Below are 27,465 nucleotides of genomic sequence, written 5' to 3'. Positions count from 1 at the left end.
AACCAAGAAGGGAGGATTTGGACTGGTTAACTTACGGAGAAGACAAGTCAGAGGAGGCTTAAAGAAACTAGCTGGGTTAGGATGCCTGCTTAATCAAGAACTTATATCTTCACTCAGCTGGAAGAGAATAGTAACTGAGTGTCCTGTGCCTGGTAAATATATATTTTCCAAGCATATCATCTTAACTGGAATTAGCTTGAAAAGATGTGCTGAATGGCCTTGAGGAAAAACAGAGCAAATGAACGCCGGCACTGTCCTGAGAATATCTATTAAAACTTGTATGCCGGGATTCCCCGTATAGAGGCTATTTTCTTGGGGAACATGTCCTCAATGTGTCTCACAGGCTGCTCTGGGCTTGTGGGAGAGGCAGGAGGAATTGTGAGATCACAGACTTTGCGGCTAGAAGGAGTCCACACCACCAACCAACACCAGAATCCTGTGAACGGAAGATCTCCAGGGAGTGAGGGAAAGGGGTGGATTTGAATTGGAAGGAAACCTATGTCATTGCTAAATAGCCATCTTTGGCAACTCAATTTTGTTTTTTGGGGGCAAAGCAGCAAGATCCTTTGCCTTCTTAATTATATTTCTTTGTTTGGGAATAAAAGATATAACATGCTCTTGGTGTTTTTTCAGTCTTCTCTTCTGGTACTTCTGCCACCTTTCCTTTCTCTTAAGGATTGATGGAGCAGAGATGTGTAGATGGAGCAAGTCGCAGTATTTAGAAGTAGGACCTTAGTATCACCGGCTTGATGGAGGAGAATAATTTTGTTTCACAACTCCCTCCCCCACAGCACATTAACTCTGACTCATAAATGAAGGTTTGATTAACAAAGAGTAGAAAATGTGTATGGGGAAGGGGAAGGAGGCAAAGATTGTGAGCAATATAAAACCTTACATTTTTATAATTCGGGATGATGTGACTATAGGGTGAATTATGATTACTAGCTATAAAAAAGGGGTGTATTCAACCAACTAAAAGAACAGAATTCATCTGAGCATTTTAGGTGTCATCTGGAATGTTAATTTCATACAACAGACCTCTATATCTATATTTAGATGATATATCTATATATAAATTATATATCTATGTATCTATCTATCTAGAGAGTATATAATTATATGCTAATTACAAATCATTCTTATCTATTTATTCACACAAGTTTCACACCCTGGCCATGCTCTCTTGGTTACCACATATTACTTAATGTAATAGCAATGTTGAGCAAAGAAAAAAAATGTGGAAGTACATACACATCAAGATTTTAGCATCATCTATCTCAGAGACCTGGGGGGAATAAAATAATACTTACTGAGCCTTCAACTGACTCTACATTTTGCTTTTTGCTACTTCAGTCTGGATTTTTCACCATGTTATTCAAATAAATAAGATTATATGGTATAAGTTAATATAATTTCAAAATACAGTATGTCACTCCATATAAAGTATTAATAAAAATTTAAATATATACTATTCTAAATGAAATAAATGTACACTTAAAGTAGTCTTTGCTTTGGAAAGGAAAGAACTGGTACAAAAACTCTAACTTTTACATATATAAAGAAAAGATGAAAAGTAACAAGATGTGATCTTGATTGTGATCCAGACAATTTCTAGGAACAAGGAAATAAATAAGAATTTAGCACTAAAAAGCCCAGTGTAAGAAACGAGTGCATAAATATGACTGACTTTCAAGTACAGCACATAGAATCAATTTTGTTACTACCTAAAAACACTACATTGTATTTGATTGAAAAATCTCTCACAATCTATTAACTTAAATTTAATTTTTATAAACTTGCTTACTTGTTAACTAGCTCATAGAAATAGAAATAGCAAATTAGAATCAGGGATGAGAGGGCAGGAGAGGAGCAGAGAAGGAGAGAGCCCTACTGTTCAAGGCAAGGCCCTGGGAGCAACCAAAAGCAATCACTAAATCACAGCAAGAGAGATGCCAGGAATGTTATTTAAAAAGCCAAAAAGACTCAAGAAACTTGAGTAGTTTGAGGCCATTTACTCCAGAAGCAAGCAAACAAACAAAAAACATGCATGCTTAAACAGAAACTTGCTAAGCAAAACCTAAAATGTTATTGTTACTGAAGGTAGAGGGGGCCTCGAAATCCCGTTTTCTTAGTGTCCTCACCTATTTTCCAACCTAGTCTTTTTAACACGCACACACATGGCCAAATGAATATGGTCTGAATTTTCTGCCCCAAACAAAAATTTTCTTTAACTCCAAAGAAGATGAATTAAATTTTTTGATACTAAAATAAATAAATAATTTTGATGCTGAGTATAAACTGCAGTGATTTATAATTTTTCTCCTAAGGAGTATCTCATTCCCCCGTTATGTCAGGACAAGATGACATCACTCTCATTCATTCTGAGTGACAGCAGTGTCCAAGAGCCAGAAGACAGACTGTCTGAAGTCTTTCTGGGTCCAACTCTGTTCCCCAGCTGCTGATCTGCAGTTGACATTTCACAGATTTCATTTGATATAGCTTACCAGTCTCTTCTTTGGCCTTTCATACTTCTTTGAAACAATAGAAGATTGTTATGTAAAAATGCACACAACAGACCAGAATTTTTAAAAAAAATCACTGCTTACCAGAAGCAGATCACACAAAAGCAAACCAGAGAACTGAGTCAACCATTTCCACTCATTTAGTGGAGGAGTTTATATAACCTTAGCATAAGCCATGGTTCAATGGTTTGCAAAAAAAAAAAAAAAAAAAGAGAGAGAGAGAGAGAGAGAAGGAAACAGGTTTTAAAGTGCTCACCAAAGATCTGGGGAAAAAAAACCAAAACGCCTTGGAAAGATTTCTGCAAATATTTATCTATACACACCTTGGGAAATGTCTGATTATTTGGGGGTATTTACTTGGCTATGCTCCTTCTCTTTTGTGGCCTGCTCCCACCCTCTGTTCACATTGAGCTTCCCAACCTTGCAGTGATGTGGGCCAGAAGCAAAGAGCTCTCCTGTTGATGCAGTACTCAATCTTAGATTGTTTCATAGAACAATAGGTCCCAATTGAAACACATAGAACTGGTGAGGTTCACGTTTAGAGAAATTGCAAATGGCAGGAGAAGCAGACGGCTGTCGTAGAAGACAGATGGAGTAGAAGTCAGACCCCCCGGCCTTGGAGTGTGGCTCCATCCCTTACCAGCCGGGTAGTTTTGAATAAATTCCCTGATTTCTCCCAGCCTCAGTTTCAAGTGCAAAATAAAGATAACCTCGAATCTTACTGGGGATCATAAAATCTGAGATAACATATTCATTTATTCATTCAGGAGGTATTTACTGAACACCAACCAAGGGCTCCGATTGCACTACGGAGAGAGTAACACATGACACAGATCTCCGTGTTTGTGTGAGAGGAAGCAGGCAGTGAACAATTTTAAACCCACAAACTATGTATTGAGTTAGAGGAAATGAGTACTACAGAGAAAAATAAAGGATGCAAGGTGAGGGGCGGGGTGGACGATGAACAATTTTAAATTAGGAACTCACAGATATCAAAGTACTTTAAACAGTGAATGTCTGACACCTTTCAGATGATTGACACATGTTTATGGAATGACTGCTCTAAATAGAATGTACATTTAAGGTATCCCTGATTTAAAATGTACCCAGTGCTTGAGAGCTGTCTAATAGCACTGTGTTAGAATATCTATAAAGCTCGAAAAATAAAAAATATCTTAGCACTCTTTTCTCTCTTGACTATGGAAAGAGGCTTAAAGAAGGTGAGGCTTTTACTCATCTGGTTAATTTCCTAGTCCCAGGAGCAGTTAGTTGTGGTCTTCTGTAAGAGTCTCATTTTTTTGGTTCTGGCTTTCCCAACGAATTATCCTGAGCTCACAAATCCATACAATCATAGAATATTTGAGCTGAAGGGCAGTGGAGCACCACTGTATCTAGCCCAGAGACATGAAATGATTTGCCAAAGTCACACAGCTAGTTCTCCAGATACCACTTTACCCCAATAAGGTAAGATGCTCTCTAGGGAAGATGCAAAGCAAGGCAGAGAGATGGGTTGAGGGAGGATGGAAGGGGACTCTTGTGGACATCTGAGGTTTTGCTCCTCATCACCAGATGATGGGGATGGGGGGTATCAGCAACCTACTGCCTTTAAGAATCTGACAATATGATTCCCCAGTTTGCTTTGGTGAATTTGCTCATTTCTAAACTGGGGCTCTTTGTGCCCAAGCCAAGCTTATACCTTTAGTCTTTCCAGCTGGATAACACCTTTCAGTTACACTCTTTCCCTTGTGTATAAATCCAAAGTATTTCTATGTCAACTAACAATTGCATTTCTTCAAACAAAATTTACTAATAGGCTGTGTTGCAAATCAAGCACATGTCATAAATATGTCTCACTTTTCTTCATTCGTACTGTATACACAGCAGTGCAAGCCATGTGGGACTGTATGTTTTAGCACTGCTTTGGGGGTTAACACTTTGAAAAGAGGTGTTTTCATGATCAGCTAGATTAAATGTTGGTTGGTATGTGCTTTGGATAGTTCCCCCCCCGCCCACCTTCTTTCTTCCATGGGGGTTATAGACCTCCCAAAGAAGGAAGAATGCATCAGAACAGCTAGTTTCATTGCATTCACATGAAAAATATTGATTTGCTGCCAGGGAGTAGAAATAATGAATAGAAACTGGTCTATGGTAGATTTGGGGAGGTATTCTTCATTCCCCCAAAGAATTGTGGGGTATCATCTGTAGTGGTTTTAAAATTCATCTGTGAAAACTAATCAATGAAAAATGGCTTTAGCAGTTGGCTGACTGCAGAGGGGGAAAAAAGGAATCCTTTTCAAAACCTAAAAAGAAAAGCACAGTTTTAAGGATTACACATCTGATTTAACATCTAAAAAAACCCCCCAATGATAATACCCCACTTTGTATAGCCAGACAGCGCTCCATTTTAGTAGTCTTTAGTGGTCTTTATAACGATTTATGAATCACTTCATGAATTCCTGGCTGACTCATCTGGGTGACTATAGTATCTACTTATACTTCCCTTCTGTCTCACAAAAGAGACACTTGGACTCAGTTCAATCCAGATTTGTCCCCGAATGAATCACAGCACGTTACTGGGGGAACTGCAAATTGAATTCTGCTTCTGAGACAATCAAGACCAGCTTTCAGAAATGAAGAAACGGCCTTGGGGAAGTGTGGGTAATTGCAACACTGTCCATCTGGGTAGGACCAAAGCAGGCCAAGAGCTGTATGTCCATCTGCGGACTCTGTTCCAAACTAGCCGAAGAGCTGAAACCATCCCCAGGAAGGGCTTAGTGTTTCTTTCTCCTTACAAGGGTCTCGGTCAATATTAACTGCAAATAATTTATCACATTGGACGAGACTAAGACTCAAAAATGACTGCCTGAGCCTCCACAGAGCACAACAAAATGAGGGCTGTGAAGTTGGCTATAGGTGAAATGATCACCAAGGCTTTTTAAAAAAGACACATATATATTATAATGAGTGAGTGTTTGTGGGAAATAGAAAGGGTAGAGTGTTCTGGAGGAACGTTTCTCCACTTGGGTTTAGGGAGTAAGTTGTAAGTCAAGAAAACAAAGTAATCAATGCCCAAGGCAGAGAAGTGTATTTTTTCTTGTATACAGTGACATACGGCCCACGGTATCACACTATTATTCCCCTGTGGAAATGCAAAGGGAGGAGGAGAGGACATCCAGGATATGTTACAAAAATGAATTATGCAGGACACATTTAACCAAGAGCCAGGTTTTTTGGAATATCTTGACTGCAGAATTGGCTGTGACTTGGTTGGTTGTCTATTTCAGAATCTGATGTGATGGGGAGAAAGGAAAGAAAAGTCTGATTCTGCCAAATCCTCTTTACAAAAAAAGTGCCAACCAGAAGAAAATTTATCCAGAGTGGTCTTAGACATTTCATGTCAAAAATTCTGCGGTGAAAAAAAATTCTGTAATGATATCGTCCCTTGGGCAGCTCTGAGTAGGTCAAAGCAAGGGGATTAACTCATAGTCCTGTGGCAAAGGGAAGACTTTCTCTTGTTCAGCATAGTGTTAGGCATAGAGTTCAGTCTGCTTTGAAACAGAACGCATTAGGTGAAAGAAAAACATTCGGAAGAAAGTGTGGTGAGAATGCTAGATGAGAAATGAGAAAAAAAGTGTTATTTTTCTCCAAACATGAGAAAGAGAGGTATAGGTAGATTAAAAAACAGCTTCTTGCATACCTTTCTCATGGTCACAAACTGAAAACACGAGTCTCTTGACATCAGAAGAACTTTTAGAACTAACTTCCAATGCAGTACTCCTGCCAAGTATAGCCAGGTGCCTTTGAAAGCCATTGCCAAATGAGACCTCAGAAGTCAATATAATCCATAAATTTGAAAAGAAACTAGCTGGGTGGTGGTTTGGTCAGTAATAATATGTGCTGTTTATATGTGCTTTTTTTTCTTCATCTGAAGGATGTCAGGTTACTATTGTAATAACCACAAATGAATTTTCTATACCTTCTCTTGAAGATGAGACTCAACAATTGGCTACAGAAATGAATGAAAAGAAACAGCATATATTTAAAAATTCACAATTAGAGAAGGGCTCTTGGCTCTTACAGATGGAAAGAGTATCAAATCCTCAGTTGTTTGCTACCATTTTGTATCTTCAGCACCTCATCCAGTACTATGCAAAGATAATTAATAAATGTTGGCTGTTGCTGTTGAAGAGACCACTGGTTCCAAAGACATGGCTCCCAACTTAGTGCCAATTCTTGTGTCCAGGTGGATGGTACCTTTGTCGAATTGGTGCAAATGGCCAGTTGAATATTATATTATATTATATTTGTCCAGAAACCAGTTTCTGTTTCTGAGGGGAGAACATCTTCTTCAGGAGAATGATTCCAACCATTACTCTGAGGAAGATGATTAAAACAGAGAAAAGTTTTTCTCCTTGCAACTAAACAGAAAAGCAACTAAAGATTATTTCTCAGAAAAGGAGGCAAAAAGACTAATCCAAAGAACTTTGTCTCTTGGTTTCTGCTCACTCAATAGATTCCTCACCACTAATGAACAAACAGTCCTTCGCTTGAAAAAAGATATAGTTTCTTAGGAGCCAATTTCTCCAACTATCCCCACCTGAGAGGGGAAAAGATGAAGGTGATTTCTAGATCACACTGTTAAAACATTAAGCAGAGGCTTTCCTTGAACAGCCTTTTCTGCAACAGAGATGAGGCACTTTGTAATATGTGGATATCTTGACTCGGGCTAGAATGGCTTGTGGGCTTTCACTTTGGGAATTCTGGCTCCATATGACTTGCTGTTTCAGAGGAAGCATATGAAAAGAACACATTGCCACATTTGAATACTATAATGGCTTAGCGAACTCCATGTTGCTTCACGCTAATGCACTAAAGTAAAGGTTTCAAGAAAAGGAATTCTATTTTACCTCAAGCATTCCTTGTTACTGTCATGACTCACTTTCCTGACTGAAAATCCAAGGGAACTAAAAAAACATCATCTTGGGCTTCGCATGAAGTGGATTTGTTTGGAATGTGGGAACGAAATAAAGATGGCTGATTTGGCATTCAGAGCTGAAACAACTTCATTGGCACTTAAAAATTATAGTTCCTTTTACAGACCTTCTAATAGATGGTTTGTAATGTGCGTTTATAATTAATCTAAAATGCTGATATAGTGCATTTCAAAATTTAAAATCCATGGAAAACAAACTGACGTGAACGAATACTTGAACCACAAGTCAAGCCATTTGTTTGCTGGAGTGACACGTGTGTGCTCACATCAGCATCTCCTGCTTCGCCATGAAGTGACACAAAGGAGAATGTGGAGATGGAAGAGCATCAATCAGCTGCTCAGGGTTACTGCTACCTTTCACACTATAAAAATGAGTTTGGACTTTATTCTAAGTATGGTGGGAACACAGATGTGAGCAGGAAATCCTCAATGATTCAATTTACATGTTAAAGGGCAGCAGCTCCTGTTGTGGTGTGGAGCAAAGGCCAGGTGTGCTGGTAGGGTGAAAGTAGAAGGTTGTGGGTAAGCAAGACTGGATGTTGGGAAACCAGTTAGGGGGCTGTTGTACTTGAGACAGGAGGGGATACTGGTGAGCTGGGTGTGGAGGAGTGGAGCTGATTAGGCTTAAAATGTATTTGAAGGCAGAGCTAATAGGACTTACAGGTTAATTCTATACGAAAGTGCTTGGGCAAAGGGAGGAATCAGAGTTGACTCCTAGGCTTTTTAGGCTTTTAATAGTTAGCTGAAGACAGCCATGTAGACCTAGCTCATTATTTTCCTCCATTATCAAGAAATACATTGGCCTCTGGCAATTAGGCTCATAAAAGTTTTGCAGACCACACTGCATTAAGGAGCTTGGGCTTTATGTAGAGAACAGGTTTTTGTGTATTTGGCTAAGACAGGTACCCTGGTGACTCTGGCATACATTTCAAAGGCCTCCATATCCTGTTACCCACCCAGAAATTTAAATGAGAGATAGATCAGGGTGGACTATGGCAGCTAGTTCAGCAATGCCTTGTTGTAGCTGTTGCTGTTTTATTTTTCTTCCAGAGGAGCCATTCACAGTCATTAGGTAGGTAAGAAGAAAGTAACAAATATCACCAATTTCCCTGTACGTGTGACTATTACGAGTGAGTCAGGGTGGCGTATTTATAAGAAGTTATTAGTAAGGTGAAGCTCTCTGTGAGAAGAAAGGTCATTCCAAAGGCCAATAACCCAACTGATATTTTCCAGAGAGGATGAAGTATGGCTGTGGTCATGGATCAATATTTAAGAAGTTTTAAGACTGGTGGGCTATTCTGCCCTAGAATAAACATCAAGAAGTACCAGGAATTTTCCACAGATTTAAAGAAAACAGAACAGAAAAAGGACCTCAAGCTTTTCCGTCTAAGATACAATGCTGTAATCTCCATTTTCAAGTCTAGGATATTGGAAGTTTCTACCTCTGTGCTCACAGCATCAACATCAGGAACAACATTCATTACATTCAGCAGTTCTCAAGTAGACGTGTGTGTGTGTGGGGGGGGGGTAGATTTTGGACCCCACCTCTCTTAATCTTGAACATCTGTGGAAGTCTCTTTTCTAGAAAGAAACTGACCCCTTAATGGGATGTTAAATGTGGATAACTGTTTTCTGAATGTAAAGTGCTGAAGCCTAAAGAGAAAGAATGATGCTCTTGACCACATGACATTAGGTGAGCATCCTATCAATAGACTCTAACAGAGGATGATGTAGATGCCAATACTCAGGCTGATAACAATGGATATTTGAGGCTTATATTTATTTTCTGACTATGGCTTTTCTCAATTATTTCAGTGATAAAGATCGACAAACTTTGTTTGGCCAGTGTTTGTTGCCTTATAAGTCAGTTATCTATGCATGTGGGAAAGGGTCTGTAATACACATCAAGGAGCCTCTGAGAGCAGTGCTCACTGGGTAAATTGCAACTAAATTATGACACACAGCAATGTGGACACTTCTTAATAATACTCAAGTCTTCTCTGTTATAATAAGAACAGTGAGGCCAAGTTATTGATATTAGAGCTCTAACTTTCAGATGTTCGGCACTTTGTCTCTAACATGGAGGTAATTTTTTTTTTGACACTGACTCTTCAAAATCTTCTTAAATAGGTCATGACTATATAAACTACAAGCTTGGAATTGCAAGGGACAAAATCGTCTTTACAAATTGTGTTAAAAAGGAAAATAACACAAAACCCATTGTGTTGCCTTATCAGTCTAGGATACGGAAAGGACAGCCTTTGTCTGCTTGAGGACCAGACAAATCATTCGTACATTCTTCATCATTTCTTCTTCTGTTGGGCACAGAATATGTTCTGAACTCTTGCTGGGTGGATAACAGGATATGGAGGCCTTTGTAATGTATGCCAGAGTCACCAGGGTACCTGTCTTAGCCAAATACACAAAAGCCTGTTCTCTACATAAAGCCCAAGCTCCTTAACGCAGCTCATGAGCCTCCTCCTGCATTTATTTATGAAGCTCCGTCCTCACTTGCTCTCTCTCCTCTTAGCTTTTGTATATATGACGTTGCCTGGCCGGGCTCTATAGACCTTCAGATTTCAGGGAGATATTTGTTCTTCTATTCCTCCCTCCCCAATTTTGGGTTAGGTACTCCTTCTGTATGCCTCCACAGCCTCCTGTAGCACCCCTTCATAGCATCCAAAATTACGACCACCTATTGACCAGGTTAGCTCTTGCTAGACTAGGTGCTTTGAGAGGGCCGGGCTCCTGTCAGTCTCATTGACCACTATGTCCTCAGTGTCCAGTATATTGCCTGGTGCCCAAATACCAGCTGACTGAATGATTCAATAAATGAATGAACCTCAATGTTAGGACTGATTTTGATAAACTTTAATATTTTGTATGATGCTTATGATTTTAGCCATTATTGCACACATACTAGAAGATTAAAAAGAGAGAGAAAAGATTATGTGGAGAGAGAGAGAGACAGTGTGTGTGTGTGTGTGTGTGTGTGTGTGTGTGTGTGTGTGTGTGTGTCTATGGAAAAGCTGAGTGGGTGAAGATATCAGTGTCCCTGTTTACTAAGAAAGTCCTGGGGAGGGAAGGACAGCAAAGCAGCAGGCCTAGTTTTGAGCTGTTCAGATACTATAGATGCAAACATGTGGGAATAGTTAGTATTGAGTACCTAGTATTAAAGACCACAGGAAAGCAAAGGGAACCCCAGCAATGGGTGATGGCAAGAGACTCCTAGCAGTGTGTGTGTGTGTGTGTGTGTGTGTGTGTGTGTGTGTGTGTGAACATATGTATTAGAGCAACTACGTATTGTATAGAAGTATGCAGGTTATATAAGACGCTGGAGCTTTGAGGTCACCATCCTTCAGACCAATGAATCAAGGGGAGTAATCCTTTCTAGGAATCTCCCACCTGGGCAGTGGAAGTTGGCAATGACCCCCTGTTTCCTAGGCATTCCCCTCACTGGTCCTTTTCCCTTGTCAAACCTGCCTTAGCAGGTTTGAACCCTGGAGGTTACAAGGAAATTTTAGGTTCCTGCCCTCAAAGAACTAATAATTCAGTTAGCAAGTGGACATCTGGGAAATGGAAAATAAATGAGACAGATAATAAGGACCCAGCGATTTAACTGGGGAGCTGCAAGAGGCAAGGAGGCTTTCTGGGCTGAAAACTAAGCCAAGCTCCAGGCTGATAACATTTAGTCAAGAATAAGATAATGAGGGAATATCCTTACTCTCTCTTTAGGTAGAGAAAGATCCTGAATTAAGATGCAGAAAACAACCAAGCTAAGTCAGTGAGCAGGTTGGTTTGACTAGAGCTAAAGAACTTTACATAATTGCAAAGACATGACATAGAAAACAATTGCTATTTTTAACCCCTTGGCATCCAGGAAAGCTACAATATGTTCCCAATGGTGAATAAGAAAATGCTATCCGTGAAGACCAGCCCTGGTTACCCAAAGGCATAGGAAGACTGCACATATATCAAAGTCCCTAGAATTCTAGCAGTATCACATCTGATATGAATGGAAAACAGTAAGGCTTCCCAATACTTCATACAGATTCAAGAAACTGACATTCCTTATTTAGTTAAGGTGTTTAGATTACTTTCTCCAAAAAAATTGTCCCTAACATTCTCTGCTGTTGATTCCTGTACTAGAATGCATTCTCCATGGGGAGAGCACATCCTTTCCTTGTTTTCAGTCTTCTCTGGCTCAGAGGTGGGGCTCATAGGAAACCCTTTACATGTCGCTCCACTCTGGTAAATCCACAAGTCCCCTAAACTCTGTCACTTATGCTACAGAGCACACCATATTTGTGGCCTTCTTTAGAAGGGGAGAGGCAGCCAACATGCTCCTGAACAAGATGAGTGACACAAATCCAGCTGACTTATTCTTGGGATTGCAAGATTTCTCCACCTCAAAAAGGGACTTCCATCAATGTTTGTTTTCTCTGGTCTAAAAGACATACTTTGAAACCCAATAAATTAACATTTCCGAAGACGCTGAGTTCCCACTGTCATAAAGTACCACTGGCTCGTTCAATATGACATAGTAAAACACCACTTCCCATAATAATTTTAAATCAACATTAGGTGATGTGGTGTAGTTCGACTTAAATCACTGAAATGATGTGTCATTCAGATCATAATTCAAAATAAAAATGGAACCTCGTCAAATTGAGAGAACTTGCGTTTATTTTACGGTGGTAAGGATCAAAGAAACAGATGTTAACTGGACAGATGTGGTGGACCTTTCCTGACTTATGACAGTGACTCAGCCCATTTTATTAACAAGTTAAAGCTAAATAAATGATGAATCAATGCCCGCAAAGCAGGAAAAAAATGCCAGTTTCCCACTAAAAATCGCAAAGTGGATAATCTTATTTCCGTCAGGAAAACTGCTGGGGTTTTTACTGGGGAATTTCCCAGGCAAACAGAGGCAAAGATATATAAACCCAAAGCGGAAGGTAAGCACATTTCCTCTTAGTGTTTTTATGCTGGACATTAGTGCAAACGCAGTGAATAATTCAGGGCTGTTTCTCCAGTCATCCTCATCTCCAAACCTGATTGGAAGAGATAAACCTCCACGCCCTTGCTCCTGCCACTTGGGCTGGCATAGGAATGGGGCTCACATCCTGTGGGGAGAGCAGAGCAAAAAGGCAAAGCCACAAAAGTGAAAATATCCACTTCATTCACCCAGTCATGCAAAGTACACCACCTTCCTCTGCCTCTCCATTTTCCCTTCCATGATTATATTATCAGCCACTGCAATCATTTGACAACATCCTCTGGCTTACAAACCTGAATCTCTCAGCCATGCCAAGGTTGCCTGTCCTCATGCCATGTAACAAGCTAGGTGCTTTATCTGTTTTGGGTCATCTAATGCTAATTCCCCATGAGTGCAAACTAAGGCTCAAAAGAGCTAAGGAACACCCCATCACCTATGTGTTATTCCTGCCCAAAACGAACTAGTTTATTAAGGAGGAAAAAAATCAGACAAGTCCAAACTGTGGAACATTCTGCAAAATAAATCTCCTCTGTTCTTTAGAAACTGTCAATGTCATGAGAAAAGCAATAATAATAATAATGAAGAAGATGATGATTTTTTAAAAGCTGGGAAACTTCATTAGAGTAAAAAAGACTAAAAAGAAATGAGAACTGTGATCCTTAGATCCTGGATCATAAAAAGAAAAGAAAAAAACCTCTAGCTATATAGAACTTTATTCACACAATTTGGGAAATCTGAATATTGACTGCATATTAGACAATATACATTATCAATGTTAAATTTCCTGAGTGTGATAATTACATTGTGATTATGCAGGCAAAATGTCCCTCTTAGATCTTTCCTAAAGTAATTAGGGTTAAAGCTCATTGATATTCCCAACAATTTCTCAGATTGGTTCAGAAACAACAGGCAAGCAAGCAAACAGACAAATAAAGGATCTCTCAAGTCAGAAAGAGAAAGAGACAGAAAGAGAGAGAGAAGGTGGCAAAATGTTAACAATGGGTGAACATGGGTGCAGGGTATATGGGTGTTCACTGCGCCATTCTTGAAATTTTTTAATATGTTACCAACATTCAAAAGACGAAATTGAAAAAAAATTATAAAATAAAACAAAATGAAATGTTAAAAACAAAACCAGAAACAACCCGAGCAGCAGGAGCATCCAAGGAACACATTGAAACAATTAGCAAATGTGAGAGCTGGGATTTAATCAGGTGTTTGGGTTGCTGTGGTTTTTGACTCTAATAATGGTTAAAATCTTTTTCTACATTGATTCTTTTAAAGGCTGTGTACAAAAAAGAAGACACACAGATTACTTTTTTCTTATATTCTTGTAAAGAGTCTTTATAACTACCGATAAGATGAGACAAAGAGGAGGAGGTCCCTATGGATGGTTTCTTAGCTTCACTACCTTGTAGGGTATGATGCTTGGCCAGGCAGAATGAAATGGGATGATGAAAAGCCCATGGATAATATCATTTAAAACTCAACTGGGAACTAAATAAAATCCTAAAATGAATAAGCTCATCTGAACTTATAGAAATACATCCAACAACTGGCAAGTTTGTGAACTTAATAGATGATTATCATTTGCACTGCTTTGCTGACAGATCCTGCAAGAGAAGGCTAATAATTTGTTTACACTTAACCATGTACATAGAAGTGTTAGGATTAAGTCTAACATATTCTGATCCATGTTTCAATTGCCTACCAGACACATCCACCTGGATGTTTCACAGCCACCTGAAAGTCAAAACCCTAAAGTCCATTTATTATCATTCCTCCTTTCCCGCCCTCACCTCTACTCAACACCCTCTTTTCCTTTGTTAATGGCACCATTTTCCATCTTGATGTCTCGGGGTGTAACTCAGAAATGAATTTTGGTCCCTCCTCTTTACCCCACACATATATTAATAATTAGTGATTCTGCCTCCTAACTAATAGCCCTTGAATAAATTCTCCATCCTTACTGCTTTGCCTTAGCTCAGGTCCTCATATTGTTCATAAGGACTCTTCTATAATAACCTCCTTCTTATTTTCCCTACCTTTCGTCCCTGCTTCAAGCCTCAATTACTTTACCATCTTGTCACCTGAGTTCCTTCTCTAAAATGACAATCTGATGTGTTTCTCTCCTAATAAAGGGTCTATAATGGTTCTTCACTTCCAGTAGGATCAGGGGTAAAATCCTCAGCATGGTTGTTCCCCATGAGCCAACCCATTCTCACCTGACTTCATCCGCCATGTCTACCTGATGATGCCACCTGAGTTACTGGCACCTTGCTCCCTCCATGTGTCCTTCCCCCTCTCATGTCTTACATATGTCCCTCTGGCTACCTTGGATGCTCTTCCCCATTTATCCATCTGGAAGAGTCTTAATTTTCCTGTAATGCCTAGATTACTCTTGTCTTTCTTTTCTCCCCCTCCCCAAGGCACAGATAGAGCTCCTGTGGCACCTTTGTTACATCATTTATCCAGCCAGCATTACTATATGTTGTTTGCACGTCTGTCTTCACCACCAAATCCTATAATGGCAGGACCAGGTTTTAATCATCTTTTCATCTTCAGCAAAATGTATGACACATAGCAAGTACTCAACAGATGCTTATTAAATGAACAGATGTATTAATAAAGGGTAGGCATAAAATTTAAAAATATGGCTTAGTGGACTTAAAAACACATTAAAAAACTCCTAGACCAGGCCAACACCAACAAAACCACAGACTGCTGGTGAAATCAAAGATTCAAAACTTTTACTCCTGTTGCCTATTCAACCCATTATTTTATCTACCAAATGCCTACTATTCCAGGATTGCATAGGGGCGCCCACAAGAACTTTTTCCCGTGGATTTCTAGGTCAATTCAAGCCAGATGATGAGTGGAGAGGAGAACGAAAGAAGTAGTACACTGTCCACACCACTGGAGGGCTGGGCAGTCCAAAGACAGGGACCGAAGTGTCAAGATTGAAAAATTTTCTCCCAGAAAATCCTTATGAGGGTGGTATCAACATAAAGTATTCAGTGAACAGCCCCTTTCTGGTAGTGCGTATAAAATCCTGTGCCCTTTTATGCTATATTCTTAAGATAACACCACTGATCTATGTGCTGAAAGTACCATCTTACATCTGGAAAACATGTCAACCTGTAGGGACATTACCTTAAAATTGAGTCCCTGAAACAAACTGAGGAACGACAGGAACATTCTGATGCATTTCCCCAGCATCAGACACTTCAGTGGGCTATTGCCAGTATCTTTATTTTTTTTCCCATGGAAAATAAAACAGATAATGAGATATTCGGTTCACGCGTTTTGTGCATGTACTTTTAAAATGTCACCTTTGGGTAATTCAACCCACCAATGGATTATTAATAAACTTCAGCAACTGTCAAAGCTCTTCTTGGTGGAGGGAGGTTTGGCGGTGCCACCTATTAGAAGAGAGAGACGGATGGCCTTACCTCTCAGCTCCCACGTCCGCAGCTGTGGGTGCAGGTAACTGGGAGGAGGGGTTGCGGGAGCTCCCCTGTACATTATGTCCCGGAGAAGGGTGACTGATAGGATGTGGGGTTGGCATGGCCCCAGCAGCTGTCCCGCTTCGGCCTGAATGATTGCTGGAGAAAACTGAAGCTGAAATCAAGGGAGAACAAGCATCAGACTGCGCCCCAAATGAAGCACGCACTCTTTAAATACTGAAGGCTGACAGCAAGCACATTTTAGGGGCTTGTTTGTTTCTCTCTTTGGTGCTTTTAAGGGAACAGTTCTCCCCTTATTGGATATACACAGCTTTTGTGTTCATGGCAGAACAGGTTCCCCGGCTAATGTGCCTTTACTGCTGTCTGAGGAGTCCATGTTCAGCTCGCTCCAGGCTGACATTCACGGTTCGTCTCATAAGAGCTGCCTTGCCTGGCAAGTTCCCTGTCTGGACACCGTATAATTAGCCAATCTTGTAATGTCTGCACCTGGGCGAAGGTCTCTGTATTAGCACTTTTCAGTCACAGGGGAGGACAGTCAGGTAACAGAATATGCAGTCTGCTGACCCAGAAGGATACAACACAGGCCTTCTTCCTCTTCTCGGTGCTGCAGTGAGGCGCTGTGGGTCGTGCCCAGTCTCCATGTCACTGCTAAATCAATGTAATGAGAACAGAGCTTCCCCTGATCCTAGTACCAATGCAGCATCCTACATTCTTTTAACTTCAGAGTCTAACTGACCCTGGGCATTTCCCAATGGTGTGATGGATAAATGTACTTAGTCTTCAGCAAACATGACTCCTCTCCCAACACCACAAAATATGGAAAAGGGGCCTCAAAAACAGCTCCGGGATCTTCTCCCGCTGTTGTCTATTACGACACAGAGAGTGAGTTACAGCCTCGTTGTTGGGGCCAGCCTAGCCTTTGAGAACTGTACGTGACCTCAAACTTAAATATGTGCCCATTTAGATCGGCTAATTGGTACCATGTCACAGAAGAAACTGGGGCTTGTCACTTTCGGAGTCTATCACTATCAGAGAAGCTCTCTCAGTGCCTGGATCTACTCAGCAGACGTCTCATTATGCTGCAATCATACCAGCATCATTATGCTGACTCTCTGTAACTTCCTTCTCTATACAAAGCTATGCCAAGCTTTATACCCATCTTTGCTCTTTTTGAACTTACTCTACTGATATCAAAGAATAAATGGATTTTTAAAAAATTTTAAAAACCAGGTTCAGGATTAAGAAAAAGAAGCCACATAATCAAAGAGATTTGAAGGTTTAAAAGTTCAGGGAGCTGTATTTTTAGACCAGCACCACTTTTCTCCAACCTCTCCAGGATAGAGTTAATACCCCCAAATGACCCAGCCCCTGAAAGCTTAATCCAATGGAACAAGAGTTCAAGTACTTAAAGGAACTGGTGAAGAAGCAGAATTATCATCTTCGCGCTCAAAAAGCTACTGATAGGAGTGTGATCTCATTTGAAGGTTTTATTTTGGTAAGTCAGCATTGTGTCAGGTTAACTCTTGTCCTTAGACGCCTGCATCCTCCACAGTCTTCCAAGTCCTGAAGAGGTGGTGAGACTAGAAAATGCTTACCAGCTCAAAAGGGCAATGCAGAGCTTCTGCTGTGTGTCAGCCTCCAGAAAAGTTGCACATTTGCAAACTCGCTAGAGTCACCTTATGGATCACTACCTCATTTATGCTCAGCTTGCTCAAGCAACCACATTCTGCTTGTGTTCCAAATAATAATTTTACCCACGGGAGAAGGCTGTTTGGATTGACTGCGGCAATAGTTTCAATACGGTGTTTGTCAGCATGAAGCTTGGTGTTTCATATACTATTCCAAAAACTAATGGAATAATAAGAAGGTCACAGAGACACTGTGGAAACAAGCTAACTTTTTTCTGCTTTGATGTAGAAACGTGAGCTCTCCTATTTATTTTGTTGTAGTTGCTGAATGCACCCATCACTTATTATCCGCTGGAGGTATTTTTGTATATATGTGTGTGTGTTTTTCACAGAGAAGTGCTGCCTTGCTGTTTACAACCCATGAGCAACAGAGAAACTTGGTGTACACACTCCATGCTCTGCTCTATGCTTCAGTAGAAAATGTGCTGCTTCCCATAGGCCTACATTAGCTATATTAGCCATGTTTTTGCATTAGTTGCAAAGAAATAGGCTGGGAAATTTGGTACTGTGTGCAGCCTGCTGCACACTGAAAGTTAGGCCTGGTTAAGGTCCTCTCCTTCAGACCGCTTAATAGCCAAGACCAACCATCCATCATCATGCATCCATCCATCTATCCTCCAACCATTAATTTTTAAATTCAATATTTATTTGGTGCCTACTACATGCTAGCCCCTCTACAATATGTGTGCCCCTGTCCTTGCGGAGGTTGCAGTTGAATGAGGGGAACAGACCTCCATAAATCATTATACCAAAATACTGAGACTTACTAATACACAACATCAAACGGTGTTCAACACTTTAACACACTATCTTATTTGTGCCCTCCAAATCCCAAAATGTGCCCTAAACTCTGGCCAAATCAGACAATTGACAACACCTCAAATATGTCATGGCAATTTATGCTACTGTGCTTTTGCCTGTAATGTCCTCTACCTTTCTGTACTTATTTTAATATTTTTGCTGTGTGTGCAGAGTTACTTGCATTCTTCTCATTTCTCTCTCAGCAGCCAATTATTCCACAAATATTTACGGAGTACCTACCATGTGGCAGACACTGAGCCAGGTTCTGGGATAGACTAGTGAACCAGACACCCTTGGTGCCTACTGTCTCCAACACGTCATTCATGTTTGTTGAGTAAACAAAGACGAACACAATCTGAATGCCACTGGAGCCCATCTTGGGCTCCGTGAGTAGGACAAGGACAGAAAGGAACATTTATCCACCAACTCCTGTTCCCCACTGGTAAAGGGTGATACTCCTCTCACACTTCCAAGTAGGCACATGCACCACAGTGGTTAAAGGTTCTCAGAGATGCCCAAGACCAGGGCATCAGAGAAGCCTGGGGACAGAAAGCCAGTGCAGTTGAGGGGAGGTGCTGCCAAGTTATGCCTGGTTGCCATAGCAATGGCCGCTGGTAGGAACACGTGGTGAAGGGGATGTGAGGTGGGACATAAGAGGTGTGTGGTTTAGGGCCGAAGGCTCAGAAACATGCCCTCCAGCTGTGCTGAGGTCACGTGTTGACTGACCAACAGTCAAACACACATCTACAGCCCTTCCTTCCACTGCTACAGCCAGTGAATGGCACTGGAACAGGCAGAGACCCTTTGACTGGGGACCCCACAAGAGGAAGAAAGGGGGGCTTTAGGGTTCAATTTAAAGTACATAAAAAAAGTGTATGAAACAGTTTCTTACGTAGGGTGTAAGAAATCAACTGTCAGCAAAATGAAGCCTGTGACTTGCCTCTATATTCTAACAAATGGGATGAGAAATGTAAGACAAATTCTCTTCTGGTTAGATAACCTAGAAGAGGCTTATAATTCAGTGTCTACACAGAGCACTTTGCATGCAGAGTCCAGGGCAATGTTTGTGGATGTTGCCTGTGACCAGAGATTCAGAGGAAGTAACAATAGAGCATGGCTTTCCAACATGCATCCAACTCCCATCTCACATATCCTGCATATAAAATGGACAAAACTCTGGAGTCAGGTATCAGTGGCTTCAGTAGAATTGCCTTTGACCTCTACCAAAGAGCCACATTTCTTAGAAATTGCCACTATGGCACAGGAAATGCCTCTTACTTACACTGACTTCTAGGAATTTCCAGCTATCAAAGTCATACATCCAGGATTCTATCTTACTATAGTCTAAGAATATTCATTCATTCAAACACAATTTTCCAGCCCTTACTCTGTACCAGGCAGGTGCTGGTCTCTTAATGTTTGAAGTCAAAAACCTGAGACTTTCACACAGACCTGCCCACCACAACAAATACTTACAGACAGATGCTCAGGCTTTGCCAAGTGATTTTTTTAACCTCAGGAAGAAAATCTCCATGTCAGAGTGCAAGTGTAAGGTCATTCACAAAAGGAAAAATTTCCTTCCATACACACTCAAAATGATTTTCCAAACTCCACTAATGGGGCATACAATGAGGCCTATCAATCAAAGCATAAGGAAGAGAACTGAACCCTCCAGCATCTAGGGCAATATTAACAAAATTGTTGTGATCAAATCAACCAGCACACACAGGCTACCTATGGGGGCAGCCTTCATTGTCTAGTGGCACCTCAGGGGTCAGTGTTGATTTCAAGGCTGGAAGAGGGCTTTTAGGTGAGCCTCTAGACTGCACTGATGACTGGCAGCTGGAACAACTGATTAGGCACGGCGGAGCAACATATTGGAAATTCTTATTGCTTTTGTGATTAAGAGATGGTGGACTCCCCAAGGAAATAAAAGCTTGGTCTTGAGATGAATTCGTGAGCCCTACTTCCAGCAGAGGACCAGGAGCTGGCCTCCCTGCTGCTTTAGTCTTTCTTTCTCTCTGGGGCTTAGCTCACTACAGTCCCTCATCCCATCTCCTTATAGAGGTAGGTGGAGGTGACTCAGTTGGGCTTTTTAATTTTGACAAAGCAGCATTTGTTGATCTGTGTGGTCCCCAGATGCCATCTCACCAGCTGCTGGGACCAGGCCATTCTAGGCTCGAGCCTTTAACTGGCTCAGGTTAGTTTGGGTTAACAGGCAGCGCTCTCTCTATCCAAATGAAAACAATTATCTGTATGTCTAATGGGTATGGACAGGGCACCCTTGGGGACACTTCAGCTGTCATGTATTCATTGTGTGACTAGAGAAAGGCAAGGAGTTTTTCAGGCAAGGAAACTTCCTGAAATGAAGTCTACTTGTCTCAGGCCCATCCCCAGAGACAGGGAAGGCTACCATAGGCATTGTTTTCGTGACTATGTTTTCATCGTTTTAGAGGGCAGGGAAGAAGACCTCCCTTGTCAGGCTGAGGTATATTAAAAACAGTCAACTGGAGGGCATATTTCTGTTCAAAACTGTATGGGCAGCTAGAATCCTGCTTCTCAAGCTTTAATTTGCAAACAATTCACCAGGGTAAAATATTGATTCTGATTCACCAGGTCTTAGAGGCAGCAAGTGCTGAGATTCTGAACTTCTATCAAATTCCCAAAGTCCCAGGCAATGCTGAGGTTGCTGGTCTGGGGACTGCACTTTGAGCAGTAGGTGTTGGACCATATCTCTGCTGTATTTCATCTTCTTGCCTGCCCCATGCCCCAGACTCAATAGATAACATTTATTTAGTACTTTGCAAACCTTTCTCCAGTTTACTATTGAGGAACTTGAGGCCTAATCAGGTTCTTGATTAGGTTACCTGGCGTATGTAGGTCATGTGGCTGGTAAGTAGTGGACCTGGAATTCGAACTTGGGAAACCTCATTTCAGATCACATGCCTCTAACCATCACACTATACTGCCTCTCAAATGCAAGATGGATGAAAAAACAAAGGCATAAGAGTGTTGACACTGTATCAGAACCCCTGCATACTCCACTTGTAAAGGCTGCTTGGAGTCACTAGGCACTCCTCCCCCACCACACACAATGCACACGGGTAGTTTTAACCACCAAAATGCTGGTTAGGATCCAAAAAGTAGATTCCCATTTTCCCTTCTATCCACCCTAAAAGCACTAAAGTGACCTCAACGTGGCTGAGAGAAATTTTCCAGCTCTGAAAATTAACTCAGGCAAGAAATTAACTGAATTATTTGGTTTGGAAAACAAACAGCTGGTAGGAGATGGGCTTTTTCTGAAATAAAGATTTCAGATGCTTGTCAGGAGCATGTCGATCCACTGGTGGGAAAGAAGAAAGGCAGGGAGGGGCTCTTCATGAGCAATCAGATATATGCACCTGTGACCACAAGCGAGCACGATGTTGATGTTGTGGGCTGAAAGGCCACTGCCTCTGTCAATAATGCAGGAAGAAGAGATGTGCTGGGCAGATCTCTTGCCACCTAGCAGTTACAGTAAATATGCTTTCGGAGTCATTTATGATTACTTGAAAAGCCATGGTGTTGCAGTTCATAGAGGGCCTGCTCTCATAGGACAGGGGGAACCAGTCTTATCCATAGATTGTGAATTCACTTATAATCAGTGCCAGAGTTGGGACACAGAGGAATGACATTTAATGCTTGGTGGCTGGTACATGGGAAGAGGTATGGGCTCACTACTCATCTCTTGGGCATTATTTCCAGGGTCTGGGTACAGAGGCGTAAGCTAATCAATGAAATCAGGCTAAGTCAGCTTTCACAGAGATATTAAAAAGGAATTAGAGGCCCCATTCAAATGGTGAGCCCTGTCTTGTCTCTGTCTTTCCTCCTCAAGGCTCCCTCCAGGAGAAATTTGAACCTAGGAAGGATTCAGGAAACGGCTGAACTGCAATGAAAATTTTAGCTACTTTGGCCTACCAGAAATTGGGCACTCAGGAGCGATAGTGTCAGGGTGGTTATTAAAGGAACAAAGAGTACACACTGGGAGTCAGATGGACCTGGGTTTGAATCTGAGCTTTACCAATTACTAGCAATGTGTCTTGGGCAAGTCACTTAACCTAAGCTCAGTTTCTTCATCTTAAATAAGGATAATACCTCACAGGATGGCGAGGAGGATTATACAATATATAGGAAACACTTAGCATAGTGTCTGGACCATGGTTAAGTGCTCGACAAACCATTGTTGCTATTCCTTGCCTATTTATATTATTGTAATTATTCCTATAATTAACAGGATGGAGAAGACAAAGGCATGTTGCTCCAAAATGGTAAATCTCCAATAAAGAATGGCTTCTTACCTAAAGATGCATATAAACTGTGAACTAGAGTCATTTTAAAATGCAGAAGAGCATATACATCATACTCTCTAATAATAAGCATTTTTTGTTCAACTTTTCTAATGCAAGTTGGTATAAAGTGTTCAGGGCCTGTGAAAGAATCCTCATAGGGTTAAAATGTACTTTATTTTACATGAGTAATACACACCTTCGAGTTACAACCCATAATGCGTTTCAATTTAAAAGATAAGTCATTTTCATGCATGACTGCACTTCGTTAAGGAGAGAAAATGGGCTGTTACTAAAATGTCAACACAATTGTCCCCCTTGAAGCTTAGTTTATCTTGAAGTATTTTTACCCTTTCAGCACTTCTTTGTGTTCATTTCTCCAACAGCATAAAGATCCAGCCGTGGTTAATTTTCAGAATTCAAAAAAGACTTCCCCTCAGTCATTCTGAAGAAAATGACCAACACGGGGGGTGACTGGAGTTTTGGTCCTCAATAATGAAAACTTGTGTCCCAATACCTTCTGCAGTTCTTTGTATTCCACCATGAAACCACTCAGTTGCACTGTTGTTCAGTGGAAAATGCTCTCATGACCTAAATCCACAAACCAGAGAGTTCTCTAGCAACGAAAAGGTCCCGGTACGGTCACTTGGAAGGCTGCATTTGAGGTTAATTGGAGAATGGGAGAGAGATGGCAGCTAATCCTTGCCTGCTCGCTATGAGCAGAAGGGGCTAGTTCCTCTTTTTCTTTCCTCCTAATGTCTGGGCACTTCCCCCCCTCTTCTCTTTCTCCATCAGGAAGGGTATCATTCTGTATTCTATCTGTATTAGGAAAAAGAAGCTTCTTAAGGGTTTGCCCTGTCAGCTCTCTGATCTTTCCCTTCTCCTTGAGGCATGAATAATTTTAACATTGCCAATCCCTAAAAATCTATTCTTTCTGCCTGTCTTTTTTTTCTCCCACTTTGCAGTGTAGAGTATCATTATCCAGCAGCCCTGATAAGAGGATAATGAAACAATCCCTTCTCAACTGGATCGGGTGGCTGTCAGAGTGAAGTGACACCACCTGTACATCCTTGACATGCTACCCCAAGCTAATTGATGGCAAACAATGGTAACTGTCACCTGTGCACTACGACAAAGAAAACATACTCATGTCACCTGATGGGATAGCTACCTGGCAACTGATAAACAAATGTGTTAGGGAGATGTCCTATTAAGGTAAGAGAGGGTACATCTCTGAAGAACGTGCCTATTAACTCTGAGCTTAAGAGTGCTGCTGTTCACTGGGGAACAGAAATAAATAAGGTAAAATGAAAATTTATTGATATCTGGACAGTTACATGAATATTCAGGTTCTCTTACAAATAGATATTCCCACATGAGCTCCAAACATCTATGTAGGCTGCTCAATTACATTTCCACATCATGCAGCTGGATTTATAGCCAGGAAAGAAGTTATTAGTATTTGGAAGAGGATACATGCTTACATGCCTTTCTGGAATACATGGCAATACAACTAGAAGATAACGGCTGACGTCATGCATGTAAATGCCAAAGGTTACCATCAAACATTCTGAAATACCAGGTGTAATTAACTTCATGTTAGGAAAAGCTTCTAAAACATCTGCATTTCAGAACAAAGACATTTAGTTATTACAAGTAGAATGGCATCACCTGGCAGCTCTCTCAAATTCTCTGGGACCAGCATTTCACCTCTCTTGGGTCTTTCCAGACAATGCATGACATATCTAACCTCAAATTTCATACCGTAGCTTTCTTTCCTTCACTTCCCAACCTACACACTTATTCACTCGCAGAGCGTTAGTTATACAGAAAGTCAGTAAAATAATTTGAACCAGCAAACAACTCAGACTACTCTGAAAAAAATCCAGTATTGCCTCTGTGTGTTATGTTATCCCATTCTGAGCAGAGTAGGAGAGCAGAAAGAAAGAAGAAAGATGGAGCAGGAATGGACAACCATTCCTGGAAGTTCTTACAGGAATGATCCTCATCTCTTTTTTTGGAAATAAAGTCCGACTCAGTCAAAAAAACAGAAATTTTAGTAAAAAAAACATATTGGGTTCTCCAACTCCTCATTATTCATCCCTTAGCTATCTCCTACCTGTATCATGTTAACCACAAAAGATGTTTCCTCCCTTTCAGATACTGCTGAGACAACTCCACCCACTCTAATTTCATGTGACTTCTGAAAACATTTCACAGAGAAGGCTTTCTGGAAACAGATTTTTAGCACAGATAGCCAATCCAATTTTTTTTTTTTTTTTTTTTTTAATTTATGGCTGTGTTGGGTCTTCGTTTCTGTGCGAGGGCTTTCTCTAGTTGCGGCAAGCGGGGGCCACTCTTCATCGCGGTGCGCGGGCCTCTCACTATCGCGGCCTCTCTTGTTGCGGAGCACAGGCTCCAGACGTGCAGGCTCAGTAACTGTGGCTCACGGGCCCAGTTGCTGCGCGGCATGTGGGATCCTCCCAGACCAGGGCTCGAACCCGTGTCCCCCGCATTGGCAGGCAGATTCTCAACCACTGTGCCACCGGGGAAGTCCGCCAATCCAATTTTTAATGCAATATTCTTTCAGCCAACTCAAGAGCTGATTTACCAACTCTGAACTCTCCCAGGACACCTCTCCCTATTTCCTAGCTCTGTATGATGGAGTTACAATAGCCCTTCTGGGGAACTGTGCTATAGCGGGGAACTGAAGCCTGCAATTACCACCGGGGGAAAACCTCCATAGATGAAGAATTTGGTTTGCTTGTGACTCCAGAGAATCCCTTCCCTCTTTTTTCACACTTTGCCCATGAAGTGGACACTCTTCCCATTTTTGCCTTCAGATACTCAGTATTTCTTCCTGGTTTACTTTCAAGATAGACTCTAAGTCATTTACATGTTATCCTGAATTTATGCCCACATACAACCTTTCTCAAGGAATTTAAAGGCTTTTCTCTACCTGTGGAATGGACAGTTCAGTCTTCAGTTATATGAACTTCAAGCATCTTTGTTGCTGGTAGAAAGTTATTTTTGAGGAAGTGAGCATCTTTCCTGTTGGAAAGTGACCACATGGGTTCCTAAAGTTCAATATTTCAAATTTTTGCTTTTCTCCTGGACATAAACATATATCTACAACAGACCTGGATTTTAGAAAACATAATCCTGGATATTCAAGGGTTTGAGACTCTTCTCTTTTTAGGAAAAATAGACCTGGGTAGACTTAAACTATGACTGCTTCCTCTCATTGCCCTGTCATCCTTGGGCTCATCAGAACAAGAACCACATCTTGCCTGTCTTCTGGCAGCTTCTTCCTAAGGGGGAGCCACAACACTGAAGGCTTACACCTTCTCACCATGGCCCAGGCTGCATCTGAAGGTGTTTGCTTGCAACATGAGGACTTCACTGCTGATAATTCCACTTGAAAGCCACTATATTCGGGGTTCCACAGAATGCCCAAGGGAGGACTAGGAATGCTAGGCAATGGGCAGTACAAGTAGTCTGGATCCCTTCAACTAAAACAGCTCTGCTGTGACCTGTTTGAAGCACTGGGCCTTATAAAAAATCTCTGCAAACCCATGGACTAGAAAACTACTAAAATATTTGCTAAATCTAAAATATTACAGGGATCAACAAAACCTTATGTACTAGAAGATTTTTAAAACAAAATATGATTAAATACTTGGAAGCCAGGGACTTTCCTGGTGATCCAGTGGGTAACACTCTGCGCTCCCAGTGCAGGGGGCCTGGGTTGGATCCCTGGTTGGGGAACTAGATCCCGCACGCATGCCACAACTGAAGATCCCACATGCCACAACTAAGACCTGGCACAGCCAAAATAATAAATAAATAAATAAATAATTTTAAAAAATACATGGCAGCCATAAGCTTCCTTGATCTCTCTCAGTAATTGATGAATGTCCCAGATGTAAGTATAAAGCAGTGGTTGGCAAACCTTTTCCATAAAGGGCCAGATAGTAAATATTTTAGGCTTTGCAGGCAAGAGGCAATGTCCTCAATTCTTTGAGCAACTGTTCTCACTTAAAGGCTAAAAATCTTTTCTACATTTTACATTTAAAAATCTTAAAACCCTCCTTAACTCTCAGGCCATGCAAAAACAGGAGGCAGGCAAGCCAGATTTGACCCATGGTGTTATACATTAGCTGTTGCATGTTAACTACTAAGAACCCTCATGAAAAGACTAGAGAACTGTTTTGAAATATGGAAAAAAATTTGAAGTAAGCAAGTAGTCAAGAATAGTTTTCTAGACACCTTGTAGTGTATTTTGAGAAAAATGACATGTCCTGGAAGAGTCTATTTACAAAATGACAAAAGGAGGGACCAAGGTTATACCTCAGCAAGGTCAACACAATGATTGTATAAAACTGTGTTGGTCAAAGTCATCAATCCTATTTCTTTTTTCCTCCATCTACCTCACCCTCACAGATTCAATGTTGATTAAGTTCATTTATCAACCAGGGACCTTTCCACTCTGTAATGACCAGCCTAAGTATACTTCTAATCTTTATGGCAACCAAAAAAATGTCTAATGTACAGATCTGAAGTTGGGTCTTAGAATATGGGAGTTCTGAGTCCTCATCTTGACTTGAATTCTTCTCAGGAGGAATACTTGATCTCAGGACAGCTATTTCTAAACTCCAAGTAGTAGCACC

The 27,465-nt window shown here is 41.0% G+C and overlaps 1 protein-coding gene across 1 annotated transcript in view; it reads right to left on the bottom strand.

The window, feature by feature from the left end:
- The window catches only part of GLIS3 (GLIS family zinc finger 3), a gene marked incomplete at its 5' end in the record, with an annotated part of 158,751 nt that overhangs the window by 32,680 nt on the left and 98,606 nt on the right, over positions 1-27,465 (bottom strand). The window contains one exon of the mRNA XM_082400631.1: positions 15,967-16,135. Within this exon, the coding sequence (XP_082256757.1) occupies positions 15,967-16,135 (169 nt within the window). The remainder of the gene's footprint in view (positions 1-15,966; positions 16,136-27,465) is intronic.

This window comes from Balaenoptera borealis, assembly GCF_965194805.1.
Source record: "Balaenoptera borealis genome assembly, chromosome: 8".
In the NCBI taxonomy this organism is placed as follows: domain Eukaryota; kingdom Metazoa; phylum Chordata; class Mammalia; order Artiodactyla; family Balaenopteridae; genus Balaenoptera; species Balaenoptera borealis.
Note: the sequence above shows the minus strand (reverse complement) of the source record. Positions and strands in the feature narration are given on the sequence as shown.